Below are 14,437 nucleotides of genomic sequence, written 5' to 3' on the forward strand. Positions count from 1 at the left end.
GCTCACAGCTGTGAGCCCCCCCTGAATCACGATGACAGCCCGAACCTGCACAGGCTCTATTTCACAGCAGGGAGCCTACCAGCAGGGAAACCGACATTCTCGCCGAGATGGAGTTAGGGTATCGGTGTAGTGGCCACGTGCTGCAGCGGAAGCAGCTCCGTGGTGCAGACACTGACATCACGTCGACCTAACTCTGGAGGGTGGACCGAGCCTCAGCTTTGGCCTGGCCTGGCCTGGCCCAGGGAGCAGCTGAGACAAAGCTGAATGGGACCACCGTCTTGGGCACCAGGTTGCCACATCCAGAGCAGGGAGATGGGCCCAGCCTAAGCATCCACACTGCACTGTAAAGCTGTGGGTACAATCGCTGGACCCAGGTCTCAGCCATGCTAGCATGTCCGTATTGAACCACACAAACCTTCTGACTCGGGTCTGTGTCCACACTGCAAATTGACATTGAGTGCACCGGAGTCTCACTGGGACTTGAGCTCGGCCCCACACCATAGCAGGGTCCTAGGACCCGGGTCCTGAGTCAGACTGATTGATATGTGTGCGTGGACAGAGCAGGGTCTTCGACTCACACCTGAGTCAGAGCCCAGGCACTGCGTGGATATACCCTAGCTAGAGAGCAGCAAGTTCACAGTCCGGCACCTTCCCCTGAGGACCAGATTTACACAGCCCACAGCACATGTCACACGATGAAAGACTGAAGAACAGGCACTGGGTGGGAGACACCAAGCACCTCAAACTGCTCCAAAATTACAGGTGCTTTGGATGCAAGAAAGGGGCTCCCGCCTTTTTTCCTTGACCAGCCCCAGTAACTGCAGGCACAGAAGGGTTTCTTTACCTTTAGACGCAGACAGGTTCGCTGGGTTAGCAGCATGACAAGTCATACAGATGTGCAGTGAGCATCGAAAGCCCTTGTTCTGCATGACCGTGGGTGGATACTTCTGCACACACTCTTCATGGTAGTACTTCCCACACAAGGGGAGCAAGCACCGCCTCACGTCCTCCCCGCTGCTCTTGCACACAAAGCAGGTGTGGACGCCTGGAGGAGAGAACACCGGTCACATGGCAAAAGGGAAGGAGCGCTCTCAAAGAAAAAGTTACCACCTCCGGCCAGACTGGCTGGCTCCTTATGAGCTCCCGGCCTGGACTGCACAGCTTCCCAGCCCCTCCATGCTCTCTGGCCCTGGCCATTTGTCCCAAGAGCAAAGCGAGCTCAACTCATGCCTTCTGCCGATGGCACACTTGAAAGCAGCCCCACACGAGCACCCAGCAAGCGGCCCGCCCTCCCACCCGACGCCGTACCTGTCGAACACTCATTGCAGATAAACTTGCCCTTCGGCATTTCTGAGAGCCCGAGGCACTGCAGATGGAAAGCACCACAGCACTGCGCTTCACACAGCAACAACTCCCCCGGCTTCTCACAGATCTGCGCGAGGAGGGAACACAGCGTTACTTCTGGGACAAACCCCTGGCTAGAGACACACAAGGAACGCAGCTGGCTGAGACTGCCACAAGAACACCCTACGGAAATCCCTTCACACCAGCCCTACTACTTCTCCCTGAGTCCCTGCTGTGAAGCAACGGCTTAAATACGTCCCACGTCATTCCCAGCCACCTAGCTCCCACCCCACCACCGCAGGGATAATGCACCCGGAGCCTGCTGCAGGAGGGACGGGCACTGCAGAGCAGTCATGCCGCATCTACACACAAGGGAAGTGTCCATTCAGTGCAAGGCACAGGAATAACTGGACAGCCAAGTCTCCTGACAAGAGGGGCCCATCACCAGGGATCCAGAGAACATTAGCTAACTCAATCAGATCTGCTTCAGGTTGCTTTGTTAGCCAGGGTATTAAGTGTGCTGCACAGTTGCTCAACACCACCGTCAGTGTTACGAAGGTTTACCCAAAGACCGTAGCTCCCTACCTGACACACGTTCTCCTTGAGGGCTGCTCCTCCTCCTCGCTCCCCCTGCATCTTTTTGGATGAAGGCACTCCATGGTCATTCTCAGACCCATCCTCATTGAGCTCCTTGGGGCTTGCAGCACTCCCATGGATAGGTATCTCTCCCTTTAGAAAAGAAATCCAGAATTTGGACTGTCAGTATTTCCTGGCCCACCCTCTGGGCTGTTAGTTTGGCTATCAAGCACATACAGGTTTTCAGCTGGGCTGTAAGCAGTGCCTCTAACTCTCATCCTGCCTGCAGAGGGCCCCTCATGCCCTGGGGAAAATGCCCTCCGCACTGTTCCACTCTGAGGTTTTATGAGGGAGGAAGCTTTAGTTTGCGCTTTAACCCCAGGTATTCAATTTGGCTCGCTTGCTGCCCACGACCCCTCTTCATGGGGCTCTCTTTTTGGATTAATTCTGCCCCAACCTGACCCGATAGAAACACTCAGTTTGGTGCCAGAACAGTCCTGGAGCCGCCGATATGGCCCAGAAAGCTTCCCCAAGGCACTGCGTACACACTCCACTGGATGAGATGCAAATGAGCAGAGCATGGTCAAAGCAACCATTATTTCATTCTGCGTATCGGAGCGCCAGGAACACGCTGACACTATTTTAACTGGGGGTGTTGGCTGAGGCGATGCTAGAGAACCAGATTGCTGGTAACCGATCCAGTGGAGCTGCCCAAGGGCAGCGAGTCATCCCAGCCATCTCCTTTAGGGTGCAGTTCTATTCTGCATCCATCTGCAAGCCTAGATTCTAAGGCCAGACGGGGCCCTTCCGATCATTTAGCGTGATCTCCTGCAGAGCACAGGCCACAACTGCCGGTGGCATTAAAGCATCTTTCAGAAAAAATCCAATCTTGCTTTAGACTTCAAGTGACGAGAACCCAGCACTTCCCTCGGTGAGCTGAGTCACCAGGTCCTTGCAAGGTCCGAGACGGGCAACAGGAGCTGCAGGACTCTCCAATCAGGGCAGAGAGACAAGGTGGGGGAGGTAATATCGTTTATTGGCCCCATCTGTGAGGGGGAGAGAGACCAGCATTCGCGCTTACACAGAGCTACTCTTCGGGTCTGGGAAGGAGAGCCTGTCTGCATCTCTGTGGGGAGCTGGCCCCCACGCTGCAGCGGCAGACCCCAAGGAAAGGAGAGTTCCAATTATCCCATGGAAGCCAGGTCCCCTGCAGAGCTACTGGTCCACTGGGTACTGCCTGGGGTTGGGAACGTCCCGGGGGTGCCATGGGGATGAAGGCGTGCATGGCAAGACACCAAGTGTTGCAGGGGTATGGGATCAAGATGGCAAATGTGCCTGAGATCACTGAGGGATCTGAGCAATTGGACTCACTGTACTTTGCTGGAGCGCAGGTGTATTGCACGCATCTATCCTGTGCCCATTCCCATCTAACCCAGAAGAGCTGTCACTCCAAGGTCAGCAAGCCCTAGGGGAGCCCTGTACCTGGTTCCGACAGGCAATAAGATGGCCTGGCACGTGCATCACATAAGGATTTTTGAGAACTCTGTTCTTTTCAGAAGCAGACAGACTCACACTCTTCCCACAGCATAGACAGTGAGGTGTCACAGAATCACTGCATACCCGCTGCTCCCCCGGCTCACCAAGCCATACACTGAGCACAGGCACTCAGAAGGCGGTTCATCTGCACCCTCAGAAGGCACAGAGTGGTGATGGAAAGCTCAAAGCAAGACGATGGTGCTGCTGACATGCCAGGACAGTCAGGATCACGAGTCCCATCACAGCTGTCTGCTGTATTCTGCAAAGGATGAGGTATTCTTGCAGCAATCATTCGCAGCCAGACTGAAAAGCAATGCCACCCAAAGCGGTGACTTGCACTTCGCGTGCAAACAAACCTTGAGATGCTGGGGCCACACCTTTTGTCTGGGCAGAGAAAACAGTGGGGATGGATTACGTTGACGTGTGCACGTCAGCATTCCCTGCTGTTAAGTACCATTGCTAAGGCTGCAGGTTTGTCATGGTGGTCACAATGTCACAGATACAGACGCTCCCCGGGTTACGCAAGACCCGACTTACGCAAATTCGCACGTATGGAAAAAGTTCCATAAGCCAGAAATAAGGATTTTTGAGTTGCGGAAATTTTTGCATAACATACGGGTATACGTTTCTGACCTATGCAAAATTCGAGTTACGCAAGACTTTCCGGAACGGAATGCTTGCGTAAGTTGGGGGGTGTCTGTACCGTGATTTTTCTATTTGGTTAGGACTTTTCTTTGTGTCTGAGACTTTACTGAAGCAGAGTTTCCCAAATGCTGGGTTGCTGAGCTGGTGTGGAGCTGAGGGTGAGCCCTGGAGAGCTTATCCTGCAGCAGGGGCTCCTGTCCCAGGAGGCTCAACCTGGCTCCCTGCTACGGGAACTGCAACCTGGTGCATGGGTTTGCAGCGCTGCTCAGGTTTGGTCCGGCCACCCTCTATGATGACAGAGGCAGCTGGGCCAAATCTGAGTAAGTGGCACTGCAAACTAACAGACGCTCAGGGTTGCACTGCCACTCACTCAAATTTGGCCCGGTGCTGCTCTGTTATCATGACCGAGGAGCGGCTGGGCCAAACCCGAGAGGCAATGCAACCCCTGCACCAGTTTGCAATGGCTGGAAGGGGAAGCCAAGCAGACAGGTGCTGTTGCTGGAGGGTGAATGCAGGGTGGGTTCAATTTCCAGACCCCCTCCCTGGGGCCCTCTCCTCCTCACAAGGCCAGGATTAGGGTTGTGGTGCAGAGGCAGAGGGTGCTGTTGTGGGTGGTCAGTGTCCCCTCAGGAGGGCAAGGAGGGCTGGGGCAGCAGCAGAGGGGAAGGATTCTGGCCTGTTGAGGACTCCCTCAGGAATCTGGACCCTGGGTGGGGCACAATAAAAGACAATATGAAGTTGGTGGGTCACCATGCTAAAAAGTTCGGGAACCACTGACAAAGTGGTTTGAACTTGAATATTTGAAAAAATGAGTATTTTATATAAAGAGCTACAGAGAGTTGACTTTTCCAACCTGTGACTTTACACACCATTTCCCCAGACCCCTTTGGTTCTTACTACATTTCCCATGGCTGCTCTGTGATTTTTGATTTAAAAAACACCATGAGAGATCTGCAGTCCTAGTCACTGCCTCCTTTGCTCGTGCGTTTCTCCATCACTGCAGCCATTTTTAACCGGGCAGGAGTTTGCAGGGAGGAGTTCTGGAACGAAGAAGGGATGCACTGACGGCACACTGAAGTATGGGACAGAGATAAATGGAGCAAATCATGTTTATTAAGCACACAAAAGTGGAAGCCCAGCAGCAGCAACAAACTAGATCAAAACCACAATACTACACACCAGGCACTTCTACGGACGACAGGGGTACAAATGCATGTCCCGGGGAGCCTGAGTCACTCTGTCCAGTTTGTTGGCAGAGATGGAATGCCATGGAAATGCACAGGAAGGAACAGACCAGTATGGCACAGACCAAAACGAGCTGCCACCATCCTGTACCGCAGCACTGTATGAGGAGGTGGTATGTACAGGTCAGATGGAGGGGCCTGCTAATGGGATAATGGCACTAATTGCCTGTGTCTTTGGATGTGCTTTCTCAGGCGTTCATTCCCTTTGGAATGCTTGCTCCTGCCTCCTCCTTTCTCTGCCAGGAGGGACGTATTACACCAGTTTCTGTCCTCTTCCCCCACTTGGCTTCTGCCTGGAAGCTGCACATAGGAGCAGAGTCCCCTTTGCACATCCCCCTGCAGCTCCAGGGTCAGATCCTTTTGTTCTCCATTTCCCCCCAAGGACTGGTGAAGCATTTATCCCGCTGATGTTCTCAGACGCCCGATACCCCTCCTGCTCAGCAATGCAGCAGTGGTTCCTGTAACGAAGAAGAGGGTTAATAGGTTTACTGACACTGGAAACCCTTGGAATACCAAGGAATGCAATAGTTCTCGTTCCTGCTCACCTTGGGATTCCAGTGCCACTCACAGGACCTATCTGAGCAAGCGAGGGCAAGGACTTGGATTATTCTCCTGGATAACACAGGAGGACATGTTCAAGGAACTGGAGAGGCACTATGCATTTCCCTGAGGGATCTGGAAGTTAGCATTACACTTGATCTGATTAGTAAGGCCAGTCATCTAGCTTTGCAAAGATTACCAGAGACTGCTCTGAAATCTGGAGGAAAGTTCTCTGTTGGATTGCTGCCCCACGTCTGCAGATAAGTAAATAGTGCACTGCTTTGGTGTGGGGCCAACAGAGACAACGTAGCCTGTGTGGGGCCATGCTGCCCCAGGTGTGGTTTACTGCAGTAGAACGCTCCTGCCAGGACATCTCCTATATTCCAGGGTTTGACCTAAAAACCCATCCTGCTTGGCTGCCCTTTTGAGTCCAGGCACATGCATGGCTAAGCCAGTCACTGTATGCTGAGGGCTTGGGACTTCTGCTCCAGCTTGGAATAATGCTCCACACAGACAAATGTAGAAGGGGCGGCTGAACCTGGTGGAGCAGAGCCAGCTGGGCAGGGGGTGGCATAGGAAGCCGCCATGTGCACAGTGGAAGGGAGACTTCCGCTCTCATGAGTTTGCAACTGAACATTTCTCATAAGAACCAGACACACTGTCCCCTCCTCGGCCCTGAATCTGCCAAACCAGCCCTGGTCAGTGAGAATAAATAACAACCACGTACCTCGTATAAAGGGCAGGCATCTCTTCCTGAACCTTCTGCCGCTGTCTCTGCAGCTTACGATTCATTGAAGAATCCTGGGGAGTCTGGCATGTTCACAGGCATGGCCTGAGCCATATCCTGGACTTGTCCACGCCAGAGCTGTCACCCCACCCCACCTGGCGCTCCAACATCAGGTTTCACAGGAGGGTGAGTGCAGAAAATACAGTCTTGTTCAGCATGAAAGGGGCAGGTTTCCTCTGCCTTGGAGCAGCTGTTATTATTCCACACTTTGCTGTCCTGGACCTTCAGGTCAGTCTCCCCACACTGTGCACCGGAGTGAGGGCTACCCTGCTGGCAAGCCATTTGGATACCCACTCACAGTCCAGGGCACTCAATTACAGAGCTCAGCTGTGACGGGATCTCCTTGTCACCCTAGACACTCGCAAGTGTCCAGACATTTCTCTCCGGCCAGCTGGCAGCATGCTCACACCATGGCTGCTAGGAGACCTGCTCTGAAACTGGCGTGCCAGAACACACAGCAATCACAAGCAAGTGGAAGCTGGCAGGGAACAGCACACAATGAGCTGTACAGGGCCTCGGAAAACTTGTTCCCAGGCCAGCAGAAAGTACCGCAGAAAGGCCACCGCTGCCGTGCCTGGGGCCCTGCGAGGAAGCGGCGGGAGGGTGACCTGCACGCCTGTGCTTGCCCCACACTAGTACTGCACCAGTGGAGACTGCCATGGCAGTGAGCAGCAGAGGGGTTAGCCTTGCTCGGGTGAACAGCTGTGAACCACTGGGAGCCATTACAGCAACACAGTGATAAGAAATGCCTACAGCTGGCTCCTAACATACATCCTGCCAGCACTGGGTGTTGTTCAAGGTGAGCCATTTGAAGTGGGAGGCCCAGAGATGTCCCTCCTCTCCCAGGACATGTCTTGGGGAGACCTGGCTCATTCCTAAAAGGCAAAATGTGGCGGTCAGAGATACTGTTATGAGCGGTCTCTGGCAGGGTGCTTTCACGTATCCAAAGAGGGAGTGACCCACTGGTGCAGGGGAAACACCCCAACTCTGACCTCTGGATTGAGGGCAGAATTCTAACAAGGGGCTGCCAGAAAGCAACCAAGAGCCCTGACCTCACGAGTGGTTCTCAATATCCTCTTCCACAACTCTGCAGCTAATGCTGGAGCGCAGAACGCAGACAAGAGGCGACTGCAGCGTGTGATGCCCACACTCCAGAGTTTGTTCTGCTTATCAGTGCGCAAGAAGGCAGCATTCCCCACTGCAGCAGCCACGGCCTTTCAATTGAATGAAAAACCTTCCAAACTGGCAAAGCAAAACGCCAGATGAAATTCCGCTCTGTCATTGCTTGGAACGCTCTCTCAGGGTGAAATTAGCTGAGCAATAGCCCCAAAATTAAGCCCAAGCTTCAGTGGTCTTTAAAAAACAGCTGCTAATTCAAAGTGATACATTCCGTTTAAACTCAGAACAATTTAAACTCTTCTCTCCCATTTAGCCAATCAAATGCTGCAGAGTTTGTTTTTCAGAGGATACTTTGAAGGAGAGGAGAGGTTAAAGGGTTCCTTGATAAAGTTTGCAACACCTAGAAGGACTAGCAGTACCTCAGAACTGGGAGCTTCCCCCAGTGCATCTTCACTCCTTCCTTTCTTGTACTGCGCTGTAGCTGGGGAGTATCGCTGTCTCTTGCGCTTTCTCTGCTTCTCAGGGAGTCTGTCAGGAGCTGATGGGAGAGACACGTGTCAAGACAACGGAGAAGTAATGCTTCTCCTGGCCATGAGCAGTGCAGTGAATTCTGCAGTTCAGGCTAGGAAGCTCCAAACTTGTCCCACTGCACGAATGGATAATGAGGCCAGGTCCAGTAGAAGCCTGCAGGCAACGCCTTGGAATGCAGTTCCCAAATGGCTACACTGGTGACACCTCCTGTTCCTGCAGCCCCTCACAGGGGCATGGACCTGGGAAATGGGGATTCGTTTTGGCATGGCAGCAGAAAAACTCAAAGCCATTCCTGCTCTCCCTGAGACCCCAGCGGGGAAGCGCGGCAGCCAGCTCAAAGCACTGCGAGAGGTTTAGAGATTTTAAAAAAGAAAAGGAGTACTAGAGACTAACCAATTTATTTGAACATAAGCTTTCGTGAGCTACAGCTCACTTCATCGGATGCATGAGATTTTAAAGTTATTAATCGAAATGCTGATCAATTGTCCCCCTTCCCTAAGTGTTGCAACTCAAACTTCCTTGACTTTGGCTCAAGGGAGGGAAAAAGTGCAATACAACCGCAAAATTCTCTGCTGGCAGACCGGCCCCTGCTGAGCCTGGTGCAGGGCTCGCTGTGGCACAAGGGCCCCTACAACAGCCACACTAGACACCCTCAGTACCATCCTCACTTTGGGCCAATGGCTAGGGGTGTGAATCCCACACTGGGCCTTGGCCTGCAGGGGCACCGAGCACTATAGAAGCTGCCTTCCATGGAAGGTGTGTATGTCCAGTATCTCCACTGCCCACAGGGAAGAGAAGATGCACTGCCATCTTTTGATAAATGAAAGCAATCAAATCAGGAGTCCAGGGCATTACTCCTAGCAACTCGAGAGCTATTACTGAGTGCACAATATCCACTGTCCGTATTCAGTCACAGCAGTATGTAACGGGCTGGCTTGGCACCTGCATCATGACAGGTGCTAGAGAAAAAGCAAATCTGGTTCCACAGGCCACCGTCTTTAAGGGAGGTATGGAAATTCCCACTGCCTCTTCCCCTTCCAAAATGCAGGGCTTCCAAAAACTGGCTTTCAGGAGAGACAGAAATCCCTAAATCTCGGTATCCCCCAAAACCTCATCATCAGTAACAACCTGGCAGGACCTCAGGAGAAAAACTGCACTGAGAAACCTCTATCTGAAGAAGCAGAAAGCACCCATCTAACCCCAGCCCCACCGCAGGTCAGTGCTCTGGAGACAGAGTGCCACTCACAGCTGTACTGCTCCCTTCACCAATTTCACACTTTACAGAGCTTACCGGGCGGGGGGGCGGGGCAATTTTAACAAATCAATTAGTTCTCCTGAGCAGTAAATGCCTCTGTAAACCCTGACTGGGTGCTACCTATAGACATGCTCTTCTGCCACAAGAACTAACGTACGTGGTTTGCCAAGAGCCCTGGCACAGACCACCCCAGGAATGGAACCAGGGGCTCCTTGCTTTGTTTTACAGACGCCTAGTGTTTCCTACCTTCTCCGAGATCCAAAAACTGGGGTGTGGAATAAAATTCAGAAAGGTCATTCTCCAGAGGGCCAGCATCAAAACACTGGGAATAAACAAGATTGAAACAATTTACCAATTGCATTCAGACACGAGCAAGGAGATGTGTTTTCCTGAGCAATTCAAGCTGAATGTTTTTATGAACTGCTGTTATAAGTAACATCTCAGATTCCCACGAACCGAAAGAGATCAGAGAAAACAGGATCCTGTCAACTTTCAATTAATTTGCTTCGTGTTGGACAAATCTTTGCACATAGCAAGTCAACTGGCTGGCCAGCTGGAGTGCTCTGGCTGCTGCTGCTGATCATGCTGACCAGTGTCATCTCACTGGTTCCTCATGCTCCTCGCCTGTGCGTTGAATCCACCTGTTGTCTCTCATCGTACACTTAGCCAGTGAGCTCACTGGGACAGAGCCTGTCTCTTTGCCATACGTTCGTACAGGGCTTAGGACAACGGGGCCCTGATCTCGGGATGGTACCGCACCACTAACATTAACAATCCTGTTGTCTGGGGGGCTTCACGCAGCAACAAGGGAGAGAGAAACATCTTTCAGAATAGGAAAATGTAATCACAAACCCACAAAAATTGGCAAGGGCTCTTGGGTAGGCACAAAACCTAAAATGCATGCACAATTCTGGTCTCCCATTTGTAAGAAAGATTAATTCAAACTGGAACAGGTGCAGAGAGGGGCTACTAGGATGATCCTTATGAAAGGAGACTCACAGAGCTTGGCTTGTTTAGCCTAACCAAATGAAGGCCTAGAGGCGATATGGTTCCTCTCTATACATATATCAGAGGGATAAACACCAGGGAGGAAGGGGAGTTATTTAAGTTAAGGGCCAATGAAGAACAAATGGATATAAACTGGCCATCAACAAGTTTAGGCTTGAAATCAGACAAAGGTTTGTAACCATCAGAAGAGTGAAGTTCTGGAACAGCCTCCCCAGGGGAGCAGTGGAGACAAAAAAACTAACTTGTTTCAAGACTAAGCGTGCTATGGAAGGGGAGCTATGATGAGGTTGCCTGTAAGGACATATGGCTCATCCATGACGCTATTAATGACCATCTCCCAAGGCCGGAGGTGGGACACTAGAAGAGGAGGGCTTTGAGTTACTACACACAATCCTTTCCCAAGCGTCAGGCTGGTGGTTCTCGCCCACTGATCACCATATTTCAGGTTGGGAAGGAATTTTGCACCAGGTCAGATTGGCAGAGACCATGGGAGGTTTTTCGCCTTCCTCTGCAGCTTGGGACATGGGTTACTTGCAGGTTTAACCTAATGTAAATGTTGGATTCTTTGTAACTTGAAGTCTTTAAATCATGATTTGAGGATGTCAGTAACTCAGCCAGAGGTTAGAAATCTATTGCAGGAGTGGGTGGGCGAGGCTCTATGGCCTGCAATGTGCAGGAGGTCAGACTAGATGATCATGATGGTCAACTTCTGACCTTAAAGTCTGAATCTTTTTATCTCATTTTTTGAAACCATGTTACCTGGTGAACATTAGAGACCAATGGGTGATTTTCCTTTAAACATCAGAATCCAACACCACAGAGAGCAACTTGAACATTTCATACCATCGGAACCCCGTCAATTTAAAGTACAGGTTTGATGAGACCCAGCTAAGACTCATTCTGATGTTCACCAGCTTGCAGAGGAGGGTGATGAGAGAAATGTCGTCCCCACTTCAGAGAAAATTTGGTATATGAAAATTCAGGGGCTAGGACCTCAGGATCAAGATCAAGCAGCAACAGAATAGAACACATGGAGACTCCCTACTCCAACCGGAAAAGTCTACTGTAGAGCACTTCCACCTGGGAGTCCTGGTGAGAGCTCCCTGGAGTGCCCTTTGCCAATGCAAATTAAAGGAGAGGGATGTTTCACAGCAGAAACTATCCAGTCCCCATAAGAAGCAAAGTTGTTTCCCTCCTTATCTAACTTCAATTGTTTTATTTACCGTAACACAGACTAAAATGTGGAGACTCAGCACAGGGCTCATGTGGCTAAACATGACCTGGTGCTGACAGGTGGTGTTAGTGCTGTCGGGAAGCAGTGCTAGTTAGGATGAATTTATAAGGAGATTTTGTATAACATGTTCTGAGTGGATTTGCACGGAGCAGTCCCTAAAAATCAAGAGCGGTCACCGGAGCCGAGGACATAGCGCTACCCCAAGAGTCGGAGAGCCGCGTTATTACATCATAATTCACAGCTGCAGCCAGCTAGACACACACCACACTGGCTGGTGTTTCATTCCCAGCTAGCACTCAGGGTTTGCTGGAAGGAACGTACCTTCTTTGGAGGAGTCCACCCCTCCTTCTTTGGCATAAACACAGCATCCAAATCGTTGGATTCCAAGAGCTTCTTAGTTGGCTTCCTCTGACGCTTACTCTCCACATTCCCTGCAATAAAGTTCTAGTTAGGAAAAATACAGTTCCTTTAACTGGACTCAGACTAACAAAATCATCATCAGATACTAACTGACATTTAAAATCTCATCCACCTGCTACCCCTTGTGTCTTAGACTGTAGGCTCTCAGAGGCAGTGACTATTAGGCATTTTACACGTGTGGAGCACCCAGCATTACACACCTCAGCCTGGCTGTGCTCTTTAGGTTTTACCACAATATCTATGTTTAAACAACAACGTCAAACTCACAGAAAAACCGGAGCTGTCAGGTCAGACAGCACACACCAGCAATGCAACTTAGAGAGAGCCAGGCAATCAGCAGCTACATCACTCAACAGCCCTCTGACCACCGCTCACCAGTCCCCTTCTCTACCTCGACGAGTTCCCTTCCACCACCCACAACCCACATATCTCCACCTCCATCCTGAACCCCAGCTGTCTGTACCATTGTGTGTTCACATGCTACCATCAGGTCGGTATGGCTTCAAAAATTACATTAGATGTACTTCCATATTTGACTCTGTATTGGTGCATTTAGGTGAGTGAGGATCCAGTTGCTGGTAACAGTGTTTTGGGCAGTTTCTTCAGACCATAGCTACAGCGCTTCTGGTCTCGCAATCACGGGGAAAGATCAAGTCTAACTCAAGCATCTGCCTTGTACAGATGCAGCAACTACACTATGATCCTGTTTATCCAAAATGTTTTGGGGACATCAAAAAAACTTTCAGACTAACAGGAATATAACTGTTGCAAGCAGCATCCATGCAGAGATAAACATGATCAGAAAAAATGGTTACTCACCTTCTCATAACTGTTGTTCTTCGAGATGTGTTGTTCATGTCCATTCCAATCAGGTATGTGCGCGCTGCGTGCACACCAGCCGGAAGATTTTTCCCTGAGCAGCATCCGGAGGGTCGTTCTGGGCACCACCTGGAGTCGTGCCTTCATGGCGCCTAATATAGGGCCCTGCCAACCTGCCACCCCCCAGTTCTGTCTTGCTGGCTGCTCCGACAGAGGGGTAGAAGGGTGGGTATTGGAATGGACATGAACACCACATCCTGAAGAACAGTTACGAGGAGTAACCGTTTTTTCTTCTTTGAGTGCTTGTTCATGTCAATTCCAATCCGCTGACTCACAAGTCTAAGCTCAGGAGGTGGGACTGGAGTCTGCCACTGATTAGAGCACTGCTTACCAGAAGGCTGCATCGTCTCTGGCCTGCTGAGTGATTACACAGCACATGGTAAAAGTGGGTATGGAGGACCACATCGCTGCTCTGCGGATTTCATGGGTGGAAACCTGTGCCAGGAATGCTGCTGAGGCGGCCTGAGCTCTGGTGGCGTGCACGGTGATTGACTGAGAGGGCACCTTTGCCAAGTTGTAGCACTCCCGAATGCAGGACGTGATCCATGACGAGATACATTGAGAGGAGACGGAGACTTTTCATTCTGTCCGCCACTGCCACGAATAACTGGACGGACCTTCAGAAAGGCTTTGTTCTCTCGATGTAGAAGGCTAGCGCTCTGTGGACATCCAGTGAGTGAAGCCTCTGCTCCCTGGCGCTGGAGTGAGGCTAAGGGTAGAATACATTGAGGAAAATGTCCTGGTTGACGTGAAATTGGGAAACAACCTTTGGGAGAAAAGCTGGGTGAGGCCTGAGCTGAACCTTGTCCTTATGGAACACGGTGTAAGGGGGCTTTGAGGTTAGGGCTGAGCTCAGACACACTCCGAGCCGAGGTTATCGCCACCAGAAATGTCACCTTGTATGAGAGAGAAGCAGGGAGCACGTTGCCAGTGGCTCAAATGGTGGCCCCATAAGTCTGGAAAGGACCAGACTGAGGTCCCAAGCCGGGACCGGCTGTCCGACCTGTGGGTATAGCCTGTCGAGACCTTTAAGGAAGCGACTGACCAACGGATTGGCAAAGACTGAGCGTGCCTCTGCACCTGGGTGGAAGGTGGAGATGGCAGCCAAGAGAACCCTTATTGACGACACGGACAGCCCCTGCTGCTTGAGGTGGAGGAGATAGTCCAGTATAAGTGTCACAGAGGTGACAGTTGGGGATGGGAGGTGCTGCGCCGACCAGACTGAAAATCTCTTCTACTTGGCAAGGTAGATAGCTCTCGTGGAGGGTTTCCTGCTGACAAGGAGAACTTGTCTGACTTGATCAGAGCAAGAAACCTCC

The 14,437-nt window shown here is 51.3% G+C and overlaps 1 protein-coding gene across 3 annotated transcripts in view; it reads right to left on the reverse strand.

Moving 5' to 3' along the window:
- NSD1 (nuclear receptor binding SET domain protein 1) overlaps positions 1-14,437 on the reverse strand; it is a 140,321-nt gene that overhangs the window by 43,232 nt on the left and 82,652 nt on the right. For all 3 annotated transcript variants that reach the window (XM_074960139.1, XM_074960141.1, XM_074960140.1), the window contains 6 exons: positions 12,141-12,250; positions 9,824-9,899; positions 8,211-8,329; positions 1,930-2,073; positions 1,309-1,432; positions 845-1,045 (listed from right to left, as the gene is read on the reverse strand). In XM_074960139.1, coding sequence (XP_074816240.1) covers positions 845-1,045; positions 1,309-1,432; positions 1,930-2,073; positions 8,211-8,329; positions 9,824-9,899; positions 12,141-12,250 — 774 coding nt within the window. The remainder of the gene's footprint in view (positions 1-844; positions 1,046-1,308; positions 1,433-1,929; positions 2,074-8,210; positions 8,330-9,823; positions 9,900-12,140; positions 12,251-14,437) is intronic.

Source organism: Natator depressus, chromosome 8 (assembly GCF_965152275.1).
Source record: "Natator depressus isolate rNatDep1 chromosome 8, rNatDep2.hap1, whole genome shotgun sequence".
Classification (NCBI taxonomy): Eukaryota; Metazoa; Chordata; order Testudines; family Cheloniidae; genus Natator; species Natator depressus.